The following is a 12,838-nucleotide window of genomic DNA, read 5'->3' as shown; positions in this document are numbered from 1 at the left end:
GGTTGTTATGCACTGGCTGCTTTATGTGTGTTTTACAGTATCAACTACATTAAGTGCTTCATTCTTGTTAGCTGTCTGTTCACTCATAAAATCATCAATCCACTCATACGTATTTCCAAGTGGGCAGAACTCATAACCTCCAGTCAAAGTGTTATACAATCACTACCAATTTCAAGTACCAGAGTAGCAACACCACTCTGTGTTTATTTAATTTAGTTAATTTGGGTGTTTACACCATGGTCTGTTCACATTTTTATCTTAGGTTCTCCTTTTGTGTAGAATCTTCAGTACCTTTTCTGCCATCAGTGCCATCTTTAAGAAATTTTGTCCTCAAAGTCTGACACTATTGCTGCAGGAAAATATGCGTAACACTGTCATTCCAACAACAGTGGCCCTCATGCAAGAACCATTCCCACTAACAGATTAATTTGTAAACAGTGTTTGTGTAGTATTTCAGTGATTCCCAAATTCAAGAATTTTGTCATATTTAAAGGTTTTTCATTGGTCCGAACAAAAGCTGAGTGATCAGAATTGATCGTTGGACCCATGTACAATTTGTCTCCTATCATACAAACCTGTTTCCGAGTACTTGATTGAATATTTCATATATCATTATTTCACATTAATATAATATTTCATTATTTTGAAGCAGTTTAAGTTTGAAAATCCTACATAAATTGCACATTGTAATTACGTTGATGTTGCGCTGTTTAACTTCAGAATTTGCAATGTTGTTTAAGTGTATATTAATGCATATAAGCTAAGAAATCATTATTTTATGGTACAGTAAGGTAAAATGCTCCTTTAGTAGTCACACAACAGATAAATATGTAAAGCTCCTTCTGCAAAACAGGAAGCAGTAAGATTGCATAACATTTTATGTTTAAATATATATCACAAGATTATTATAACAGCTTCTGTATGGCCTGTTTTAAATCAAAATGATGTACACTGCACCTGGAAAGTATTCACAGTGCTTCACGCCTTCCACATTTTATGTTCCAGCCTTATACAAAAATGGAGTAAATTTATTTTTTCCCCTCAACATTCTACTTGCAACACCCTATAATGACAACATGAAAAAAGTTGTTTTTAATTTTTGAAAATTTTTTAAAAATAAAAAAAATTAAGAAACCACATGTACGTACAGTAAGTATTCACACCCTTTGCTCAGTAATTTGTTGATGCTCCTTTGGTGGCAATTACAGCTTCAAGTCTTCTTGAATATGATGCCAAAAGCTTGGCACACCTACCTTTGGGCAGTTTTGCCCATTCCTCTTTGCAGCATCTCTCACGCTCCTTCAGACTGGATGCTGAGCGTTGGCGCACAGCCATTTTCAGATCTCTCCAGAGATGTTCAGTCAGATCCAGGTCTTGGCTCTGGCTGGGCCATTCAAGGACATTCACAGAGTTGTCCTGAAACCACTCCTTTGATATCTTGGCTGTGTGCTTCAGGTCATTGTCCTGCTAAAAGATGAACTGTTGTCCCAGTCTAAGGTCAAGAGCCCTCTGGAGCAGGTTTTCATCCAGGATGTCTCTGTACACTGCTGCATTCATCTTTCTCTCAATCCTGACTAGTCTGCCAGTTCCTGACACTGAAAAACATCCCTACAGCATGATGCTGCCACCACTGTGCTTCACTGTAGGGATGGTGCCTGGTTTCCTCCGAACATGACCTCTGGCATTCATGCCAAAGAGCTCAATCTTTGTCTCATCACACTAAAGAATTGTGTTTCTCATGGCAAACTCCTGGCGAGGCTGCCATGAGCCTTTAACTAAGGAGGACCTTCTGTGTGGCCACTCTACCCTACAGGCCTGATTGGTGGATTGCTGCAGAGATGGGTTGTCCTTCTCGACATAGGAATGCTGGAGCTCTGACAGTGTTATCATTGGGTTCGTGATCACCTCCCTGACTCAGGCCCTTCTCCTCTGATTACTCAGTTTAGACAGGCGGGGAGCTATAGGACGAGTCCTGGTGGATCCCAACTCCAAACGCCTTCCATTTATGGATGATGGAGGCCACGGTGCTCATTGGGACCGTTAAAGCAGCAGAAATGTTTCTGTACCCTTCCTCAGGGCCCCTTCACACACAGTCCGATTAAGTACAAATCAGGGGGAATCACGGTGGAACAGCTTGTTTGAATGAACCACGAAAACATCGAGTCGACAGGCAGACGTGAACGATGCTGCTGTGACGGTTTTGTAGACACTTGGGAACACAGTGCGAGCAGCTGCAGTATGTGTAACCACATCACGCAGCTGCTGTGCAAAAAAAAAAAAAAAATACATGCCACTCACGGGATTCGAACCTGCAATTTCCAAAAGCTCTGATTGCCAGCCAGAAAAAATTACCATTGCGCTACCATCACTGTCCTGTAAAAGGTGTGGGAAAATGCCTGATATCAAGAAGGACATGGATGTATTTTAAAAAAATAAAACCACACACCGTATAAAAACACCATATTTTATTGAATCCCTCTTATCAAGCGGGCAATACAAGTATGATCCGTCTGTTCCTCTGTAGATGACACATGGTCACAGATGTACAGTCATGAAATGACATGAATGAGAAGCAGGGCACTCTTATCGTGTCCACATCTGCTGGCGGCGTGTCCCGCTACCCCTGCACGCGTCCAGCCTGACACGCATGTCTTGTGGGCGACGTGCCGCAGAACACTGCATCATGTGGAACAAGGCTCATGTGGGTGACGTGACATTCAAATCGCCCGCTGTGTGTTGTGATCTGATGGTCCATTTCACCTGGGGTAGCCTTTCAATGTGTGCGGTGTGTGCGCGCTTGCTGTAGCCCATTGCAACAGCTATATATGTTTTTATGTATGTCCATGTGAGGACAGCAAGCAGACACACGCGCATCACAGTACGTGTTCTCCAGCTGGGACGTCCAGATCCACACATCTCTACAGCTGCTGCTGTCGGTGGACACACCACCTGTTGGTTCAGTGCACACACCAACGTGTCACTGTGTATGTTTGCAAAGCCACACTCGTGGGGCACTTTGACAAATTTCACATCCAGCTCAAAAGTGATCGTCTGCTGACTGTTGTCATGCTAATAATGCAAATGGCCACACATTTTCTAAGTGCCAAGCGAGCGGTGTCAGATGTTCGTGTGTGTCAGCTGGAAATTTGTCCGAGACCTGCCGCGAAAGGGTTCGATGGGCTCTCACAGAGCACACTCTGTCTTTCAGCCACTGGTGTGCGCAAATAGTTGTAGCAACAGGTGTACGAGGCATTGGAGGCAGCTACGATGTTACATGTATTGCATATGATTCCTTCTTCATGCACAATTCATGCACAATTTGACCACATTCGTACTATATGTGAAGGGGCCCCTCAGATTTGTGCCTCAAGACAAGCCTGTCTCAGAGGTCTACAGACAATTCCTTTGACTTCATGCTTGGTTTGTGCTCTGACATGTACTGTCAACTCTGGGACCTTATATGTTGACAGGTGTGTGCCTTTCTAAATCATGTCCAATCAACTGAACTTACCTCTTGTGGTCCCCAAATAAGCTGTAGAAACATCTCAAGGATGATCAGTGGAAACAAGATGCACCTGAGCTCAATTTTGAGGTTCATGGCAAAGGCTGTGAATACTTATATTCATGGGATTTCTTAGTTTTTTTTTTAAATTTTTAATAAGTTTGTAAAATTCTCAAAAAAAACAACACTTTTTTCACATTGTCATTATGGGGTATTGTGTCTTGAATTTTGAGGAAAAAAGTGAATTTTATCCATTTTGGAATAAGGCTGTAACATAAAATGTGGAAAAAGTGAAGTGCTGCGAATAGTTCCTGGATGCATTGTAAACATTATGTATATAGAGTCGTCCTCGTTATGTTACTATGCATGTATTTTTGTGTCCATCCTATTAGGCTCTTGGAAAATGTAACAGACACATTCTGCTACAATTTGGAAGGCCTGTTTCCATACACACACTACCTGTTCAGAGTTGTGGCTTCACACAAGCATGGACAGGCAGCCAGCCCTTGGACCAGCCTGTGCACTGCAGAGGACAGTAAGTACAATTGCACATAGTTCGTACAGACAGATAAATGCACCTAAACATACTTCTTATATGCACTGTTATTTTAACACAGAACATCTGAAAGGGGCAAAGAGACGAGAACAAAGAAATGAAAAAGAAATGTACACTTCAGGTGCATTTAGAGAGCATAACATGTAATCCACAAACTATTAGACAGTGGTGGGTATAGTTCCGCTCATCTGCTAATTATCAAAGCTAATGTTTTCATTATCAGAAACCATCAGCGGACTAATTATCTTATGATTAATTCTGGTCCGATAATTTTTAGGCCGCTAACATTTGTAAAGTCTGACATCAAAGATTTGAGTGTAGTAGATGGGCAGTTTTATCCTCTGCAAACAGAGAAGAGCTAGTTTTAGACGAAACTGCTCTATCCTCTGCAGAGAAAGGAGAACTGCTCACAGAAGAGAGAGAGAGAGAGAGAGAGAGAGAGAGAGAGAGAGAGAGAGAGAGAGAGAGAGAGAGAGAGAGAGAGAGAGAGAGAGAGAGAGGGATTTCTTTTGACCCCATACTAGTTTGACAATGTCACCTAAGTCATCCAGAGGTATACAGTTTTAACTTATGGTTAAAATTTTAATCAAACTAATTTCGGACAAGTTATTTACATTAACGGCATGTCTGAAGTTTTATAAAGTAAAAATATCAGATATATGTTTTAGTTTTAAAGTAATGCACTAATTTTGAAGGTTTTAGAGTGGACATGCTGTGCCCAGTGCTTTATGGGTAATCTCAGTACAGTCACAACAGGAGAAATGCATTTAAGACGCTCTGATCAGGCTCCATACGGACAACAGCATTAAACCCTTTGTATATTGTGCCTAAAACTCTCGTGAATACGAGGTCTGTCCATAAAGTATCGTACCTTTTTATTTTTTTCAAAAACTATATGGATTTCATTCATATGTTTTTACGTCAGACATGCTTGAGTGTTAGAGGACAAGTTGGGACATGTCCAGCTCTCCACAAGTTATTTTATACTCACTCGACTGGTAAGCACTGAAAGCCGAGATAGACATGTCCCAACTTGTTCTCTAACACTCTGAAACGGATTTGTTCCTTTGTCTCGCTTCATCAGCGAATCAGTCGTGACGCGCGAAGCCTCCACGCGGCTTTCCATGACAAAATCTCTTGTTAAAAGTGAAATCTGCCGGAAAATGGCTGATGTCCAGGTCTTGTGATAACCAGAGAAAGAGCACATGATGGTCTCGTATCCACAGAGCCATCAGCTTAGAAATGATCCAGTGGTTTGTGCCGCATCGTCGCAGCTCACAGCGCAGCGCACTGACCGTCCTTAAAGGGGTTCTTAAAGCTGTAGTTAAAGTCCTTATTCTCTGTGAAGCCCGTAAAACTTTCACTGAAAGCCAGATAAATTTTTCGAATGGTTTCCAGGTGCCAGTCTCTAACAGCTTCTGAAAAAATTCTCATGGAAAAAAAGTCATTTTCATTCCGCCATTTCCAGACAATGAAAATCCGACGAGGGGGCGGGACCACTCCTTCCATAAGGCGTGCTCAGAGGCGAATGACGTCACCGACAGGCGTGGAAAAACTCACGCATGCGCACGAGGGTTCAAGCATGTCTGACGTAAAAACATATGAATGAAATCCATATAGTTTTTAAAAAAAATAAAAAGGGCCGTTAATTTATGGACAGACCACGTATATTCTCTGGGTTTATAGACATTGTTATTGTGTTTGTTTTATGTGAAAATGCTAGAAGAAGCTCAGGTTGCTCCTCCATTATTTTCAGTTGGAAACATTGTGAGCTCCAACAATTCCTGTTTGCTCTTTAACGTCTTGCTTTTGTCAAACACTGACTGTCCTCTTTGTTCCAGAGTAATATATATAAGATGTCTGAAATTCGGTTTGCGTTTATTAAATTCCATGCATCTTAAACATAGCAGACACGGACGGATTATTTATTTGGAATATTTGTTTTAGCAAGTTTTCAGGGTCTCTACTGCCATCTACTGGCCAGTAGTGTTCATGGCAGTATTTGCCCTAAGTACTGAGCATCTGGGCACCAGTAGATGGTAGTGTTCTATTTATTTTGACACATATTATATCAGACGGTTGTCTAATCACAACTTGGCTTTGTTTTGCAAATGCTTTTTTTTTTTTTAGAAATTTAAAAAATGGCATATTTCACAAAAGCACATTTATATGTAAACACCAACACACACCTCACATTAACGTGTTGGTTTTTACACACACTCAACAAAAATATAAACGCAACACTTTTGGTTTTGCTCCCATTTTGCATGAGATGAACTCAAAGATCTAAAACTTTTTCCACATACACAATATCACCATTTCCCTCAAATATTGTTCATAAACCAGTCTAAATCTGTGATAGTGAGCACTTCTCCTTTGCTGAGATAATCCATCCCACCTCACAGGTGTGCCATATCAAGATGCTGATTAGACACCATGATTAGTGCACAGGTGTGCCTTAGACTGTCCACAATAAAAGGCCAAAAGGGAGAGAGAGAGAGAGAGAGAGAGAGAGAGAGAGAGAGAGAGAGAGAGAGAGAACAAAACCTGCAAACTATGTACTAAACTTTGAGCGCCCTGCCCAAAATGCTGACTCAGTGATCGTGGTGTTAAAACTGAAAATCAGCTTGTTAGTTGCAAGTGTACCGGAGAGAATCAGAATCAGAATCAGAAGAAGTTTATTGCCATTGCCAATGAACAGGATTCACAGACTAGGAATTTGCTTTGATATAATGGTGCGACATTAAGCAGAAAGCAATATAAAATGCTAAGATAAAATATAAAATATGTGCTAAAATAAGATAAAATATAAGATGAAATATGAAAGGCTGTGTGCAACAGAAAAACAGAAAAACAGTGCAGTGGGAGGAGTGCAATTAAAAACCAAAGTACATTTGTCTAAAGTGACCCATGATAAAATGATAAAGTGACAGAGTTAAGGTTAAGGAGACTGAGTTATGAGGTGTTCATGAGTCTAACGGCAGAGGGGAAGAAACTGTTCTTCAACTTCAACTTCAACTTTTTTTTTTATATAGCGCCAAATCACAACAAACAGTTGCCCCAAGGCGCTTTATATTGTAAGGCAAGGCCATACAATAATTATGAAAAACCCCAACGGTCAAAACGACCCCCTGTGAGCAAGCACTTGGCTACAGTGGGAAGGAAAAACTCCCTTTTAACAGGAAGAAACCTCCAGCAGAACCAGGCTCAGGGAGGGGCAGTCTTCTGCTGAGACTGGTTGGGGCTGAGGAAAAGAACCAGGAAAAAGACATGCTGTGGAAGGGGGCAGAGATCGATCACTAATGATTAAATGCGGAGTGATGCATACAGAGCAAAAAGAGAAAGAAACAGTGCATCATGGGAACCCCCCACAGTCTACGTCTAAAGCAGCATAACCAAGGGATAGTCCAGGGTCACCTGATCCAGCCCTAACTATAAGCCTTAGCGAAAAGGAAAGTTTTAAGCCTAATCTTAAAAGTAGAGAGGGTATCTGTCTCCCTGATCTGAATTGGGAGCTGGTTCCACAGGAGAGGAGCCTGAAAGCTGAAGGCTCTGCCTCCCATTCTACTCTTACAAACCCTAGGAACTACAAGTAAGCCTGCAGTCTGAGAGCAAAGCGCTCTAATGGGGTAATATGGTACTACGAGGTCCTTAAGATAAGATGGGACCTGATTATTCAAAACCTTATAAGTAAGAAGAAGAATTTTAAATTCTATTCTAGAATTAACAGGAAGCCAATGAAGAGAGGCCAACACGGGTGAGATATGCTCTCTCCTGCTAGTCCCCGTCAGTACTCTAGCTGCAGCATTTTGAATTAACTGAAGGCTTTTTAGGGAACTTTTAGGACAACCTGATAATAATGAATTACAATAGTCCAGCCTAGAGGAAATAAATGCATGAATTAGTTTTTCAGCATCACTCTGAGACAAGACCTTTCTGATTTTAGAGATATTGCGTAAATGCAAAAAGGCAGTCCTACATATTTGTTTAATATGCGCTTTGAATGACATATCCTGATCAAAAATGACTCCAAGATTTCTCACAGTATTACTAGAGGTCAGGGAAATGCCATCCAGAGTAAAGATCTGGTTAGAGACCATGCTTCTAAGATTTGTGGGGCCAAGTACAATAACTTCAGTTTTATCTGAGTTTTAAAAGCAGGAAATTAGAGGTCATCCATGTCTTTATGTCTGTAAGACAATCCTGCAGTTTAGCTAATTGGTGTGTGTCCTCTGGTTTCATGGATAGATAAAGCTGGGTATCATCTGCGTAACAATGAAAATTTAAGCAATACCGTCTAATAATACTGCCTAAGGGAAGCATGTATAAAGTGAATAAAATTGGTCCTAGCACAGAACCTTGTGGAACTCCATAATTAACTTTAGTCCGTGAAGAAGATTCCCCATTTACATGAACAAACTGTAATCTATTAGACAAATATGATTCAAACCACCGCAGCGCAGTGCCCTTAATACCTATGACATGCTCTAATCTCTGTAATAAAATGTTATGGTCAACAGTATCAAAAGCAGCACTGAGGTCCAACAGAACAAGCACAGAGATAAGTCCACTGTCCGAAGCCATAAGAAGATCATTTGTAACCTTCACTAATGCTGTTTCTGTACTATGATGAATTCTAAAACCTGACTGAACCTCTTCAAATAGACCATTCCTCTGCAGGTGATCAGTTAGCTGTTTTACAACTACCCTCTGAAGAATCTTTGAGAGAAAAGGAAGGTTGGAGATTGGCCTATAATTAGCTAAGATAGCTGGGTCAAGTGATGGCTTTTTAAGTAATGGTTTAATTACTGCCACCTTAAAAGCCTGTGGTACATAGCCAACTAACAAAGATAAGTTGATCATATTTAAGATTGAAGCATTAAATAATGGTAGGACTTCCTTGAGCAGCCTGGCAGGAATGGGGTCTAATAAACATGTTGATGGTTTGGATGAAGTAACTAATGAAATAACTCAGACAGAACAATCGGAGAGAAAGAGTCTAACCAAATACCGGCATCACTGAAAGCAGCCAAAGATAACGATACATCTTTGGGATGATTATGAGTAATTTTTTCTCTAATAGTCAAAATTTTGTTAGCAAAGAAAGTCATGAAGTCATTACTAGTTAAAGTTAAAGGAATACTCAGCTCAATAGAGCTCTGACTCTTTGTCAGCCTGGCTACAGTGCTGAAAAGAAACCTGGGGTTGTTCTTATTTTCTTCAATTAGTGATGAGTAGAAAGATGTCCTAGCTTTACGGAGGGCTTTTTTATAGAGCAACAAACTCTTTTTCCAGGCTAAGTGAAGATCTTCTAAATTAGTGAGACGCCATTTCCTCTCCAACTTACGGGTTATCTGCTTTAAGCTACGAGTTTGTGAGTTATACCACGGAGTCAGACACTTCTGATTTAAAGCTCTCTTTTCAGAGGAGCTACAGCATCCAAAGTTGTCTTCAATGAGGATGTAAAACTATTGACGAGATACTCTAACTCCCTTACAGAGTTTAGGTAGCTACTCTGCTCTGTGTTGGTATATGACATTAGAGAACATAAAGAAGGAATCATATCCTTAAACCTAGTTACAGCGCTTTCTGAAAGACTTCTAGTGTAATGAAACTTATTCCCCACTGCAGGGTAGTCCATCAGGGTAAATGTAAATGTTATTAAAAAATGATCAGACAGAAGGGAGTTTTCAGGGAATACTGTTAAGTCTTCTATTTCCATACCATAAGTCAAAACAAGATCTAAGATATGATTAAAGTGGTGGGTGGACTCATTTACTTTTGGAGCAAAGCCAATAGAGTCTAATAATAGATTAAATGCAGTGTTGAGGCTGTCATTCTCAGCATCTGTGTGGATGTTAAAATCGCCCACTATAAGTATCTTATCTGAGCTAAGCACTAAGTCAGACAAAAGGTCTGAAAATTCACAGTGAAACTCACAGTAACGACCAGGTGGACGATAGATAATAACAAATAAAACTGTTTTTTGGGACTTCCAATTTGGATGGAAAAGACTAAGAGACAAGCTTTCAAATGAATTAAAGCTCTGTCTAGGTTTTTGATTAATTAATAAGCTGGAATGGAAGATTGCTGCTAATCCTCCGCCCCGGCCCGTACTACGAGCATTCTGACAGTTAGTGTGACTCGGGGGTGTTGACTCATTTAAACTAACATATTCATCCTGCTGTAACCAGGTTTCTGTTAGGCAGAATAATCTATACGTTGATCAGTTATTATATCATTTACCAACAGGGACTTAGAAGAGAGAGACCTAATGTTTAATAGACCACATTTAACTGTTTTAGTCTGTGGTGCAGTTGAAGGTGCTATATTATTTTTTCTTTTTTAATTTTTTTGCTTAAATAGATTTTTGCTGGTTATTGGTGGTCTGGGAGCAGGCACCGTCTCTACGGGGATGGGGTAATGAGGGGATGGCAGGGGGAGAGAAGCTGGAGAGAGGTGTATAAGACCACAGCTCTGCCTCCTGGTCCCAACGCTAGACAGTCACAGTTTAGAGGATCCAAGAAAATTGGCCAGATTTCTAGAAATGAGAGCTGCTCCATCTAAAGTGGGATGGATGCCGTCTCTCCTAACAGACCAGGTTTTCCCCAGAAGCTTTGCCAATTATCTATGAAGCCCACCTCATTTTTTGGACACCACTCAGACAGCCAGCAATTCAAGGAGAACATGCGGCTAAACATGTCACTCCCGGTCTGATTGGGGAGGGGCCCAGAGAAGACAACAGAGTCCGACATTGTTTTTGCAAAGTTACACACCGATTTAATGTTAATTTTAGTGACCTCCGATTGGCGTAACCGAGTGTCATTACTGCCGACGTGAATTACAATCTTACCAAATTTACGCTTAGCCTTAGCCAGCAATTTCAAATTTCCTTCAATGTCGCCTGCTCTGGCCCCCGGAAGACAATTGACAATGGTTGCTGGTGTCGCTAACTTCACATTTCTCAAAACAGAGTCGCCAATAACCAGAGTTTGATCCTCGGCGAGTGTATCATCGAGTGGGGAAAAACGGTTAGAGATGTGAACGGGTTGACGGTGTACACGGGGCTTCTGTTTAGGGCTACGCTTCCTCCTCACAGTCACCCAGTCAGCCTGCTTTCCCGACTGCCCAGGATCTGCCAGGGGGGAACTAACGGCGGCTAAGCCACCTTGGTCCGCACCGACTACAGGGGCCTGGATAGTTGTAGAATTTTCCACGGTGCGGAGCCGAGTCTCCAATTCGCCCAGCCTGGCCTCCAAAGCTACGAATAAGCTGCACTTATTACAAGTACCATTACTGCTAAAGGAGGCCGAGGAACAACTAAACATTTCACAACCAGAGCAGAAAAGTGCGGGAGAGACAGGAGAAGCCGCCATGCTAAATCGGCTAAGAGCTAGTAGCTACGCAACCTAGCGGATTCCTAAAAACACGCAAAGTGAATAATGTATAAATAATTTAGAGGTGATTCAGCAGAAGGAGTGCCCCAGTCAAGGCACCAGACAGGCCATGAAGCAGCACAAGCAACGCACGGCAACAGCGAACGCACGACAACGGTGCAAAAATAAAATAAAAATCCACTAGACAGGCTGTGGAGCAGCACAGATAACACACGACAACAGTGGTAAAAAATAAAATAAAAATCCACTGGACAGGCTGTGGAGCAGCACAGGTAACACACGACAACAGTGGTAAAAAATAAAATAAAAATCCACTGGACAGGCTGTGGAGCAGCACAGGTAACACACGACAACAGTGGTAAAAATAAAATAAAAATCCACTGGACAGGCTGTGGAGCAGCACAGGTAACGCACGACAACAGTGGTAAAAAAATAAAATCAAAATCAAAATCCACTGGACAGGCTGTGGAGCAGCACAGGTAACGCACGACAACAGTGCTAAAAAATAAAATAAAAATCAAAATCCACTGGACAGGCTGTGGAGCAGCACAGGTAACGCACGACAACGGTGCTAAAATAAAAAAAAAAAAAAAAAAAAATCACTAGACAGGCTGTGGAGCAGCACAGGTAACGCACGACAACAGTGCTAAAAAAATAAAATCAAAATCAAAATCCACTGGACAGGCTGTGGAGCAGCACAGGTAACGCACGACAACGGTGCTAAAATAAAACATTTTAAAAAAAAATCCACTAGACAGGCTGTGGAGCAGCACAGGTAACGCACGACAACAGTGCTAAAAAAATAAAATCAAAATCAAAATCCACTGGACAGGCTGTGGAGCAGCACAGGTAACGCACGACAACGGTGCTAAAATAAAATAAAAAACCACTAGACAGGCTGTGGAGCAGCACAGGTAACGCACGACACGGTGCTAAAATAAAATAAAAATCCACTAGACAGGCTGTGGAGCAGCACAGGTAACGCACGACAACAGTGCTAAAAAAATAAATAAAAATCAAAATCCACTGGACAGGCTGTGGAGCAGCACAGGTAACGCACGACAACAGTGCTAAAATAAAATAAAAATCCACTAGACAGGCTGTGGAGCAGCACAGGTAACGCACGACAACGGTGCTAAAATAAAATAAAAATCCACTAGACAGGCTGTGGAGCAGCACGACAACAGTGCTAAAAAATAAAATAAAAATAAAAACGAAAGCGTTAGCAAGCTAACTAGCTTGCCAACGCTGATGACAGTTAGCTGATAGAAGTGCTCCTTATGGGAGGAGGTTCTGGTCCGAATGGACCGTAGCCTCCTGCCCGAGGGGAGTGGTTCGAATAGACCGTGTGCAGGGTGAGAAGGGTCAGCTGTGATCCGACCT

At 41.5% G+C, this 12,838-nt stretch overlaps 1 protein-coding gene across 1 annotated transcript in view; it reads left to right on the top strand.

Annotated features, from left to right (window-relative positions):
• The window catches only part of ush2a (Usher syndrome 2A (autosomal recessive, mild)), a 1,147,097-nt gene that overhangs the window by 667,335 nt on the left and 466,924 nt on the right, over positions 1 to 12,838 (top strand). Inside the window, 1 exon segment of the mRNA XM_034188044.1 lies at positions 3,895 to 4,037. Coding sequence (XP_034043935.1) covers positions 3,895 to 4,037 — 143 coding nt within the window.

Source organism: Thalassophryne amazonica, chromosome 2, assembly GCF_902500255.1.
Source record: "Thalassophryne amazonica chromosome 2, fThaAma1.1, whole genome shotgun sequence".
Taxonomy (NCBI): Eukaryota; Metazoa; Chordata; class Actinopteri; order Batrachoidiformes; family Batrachoididae; genus Thalassophryne; species Thalassophryne amazonica.
This window is presented reverse-complemented; position numbering and strand designations above follow the sequence as displayed.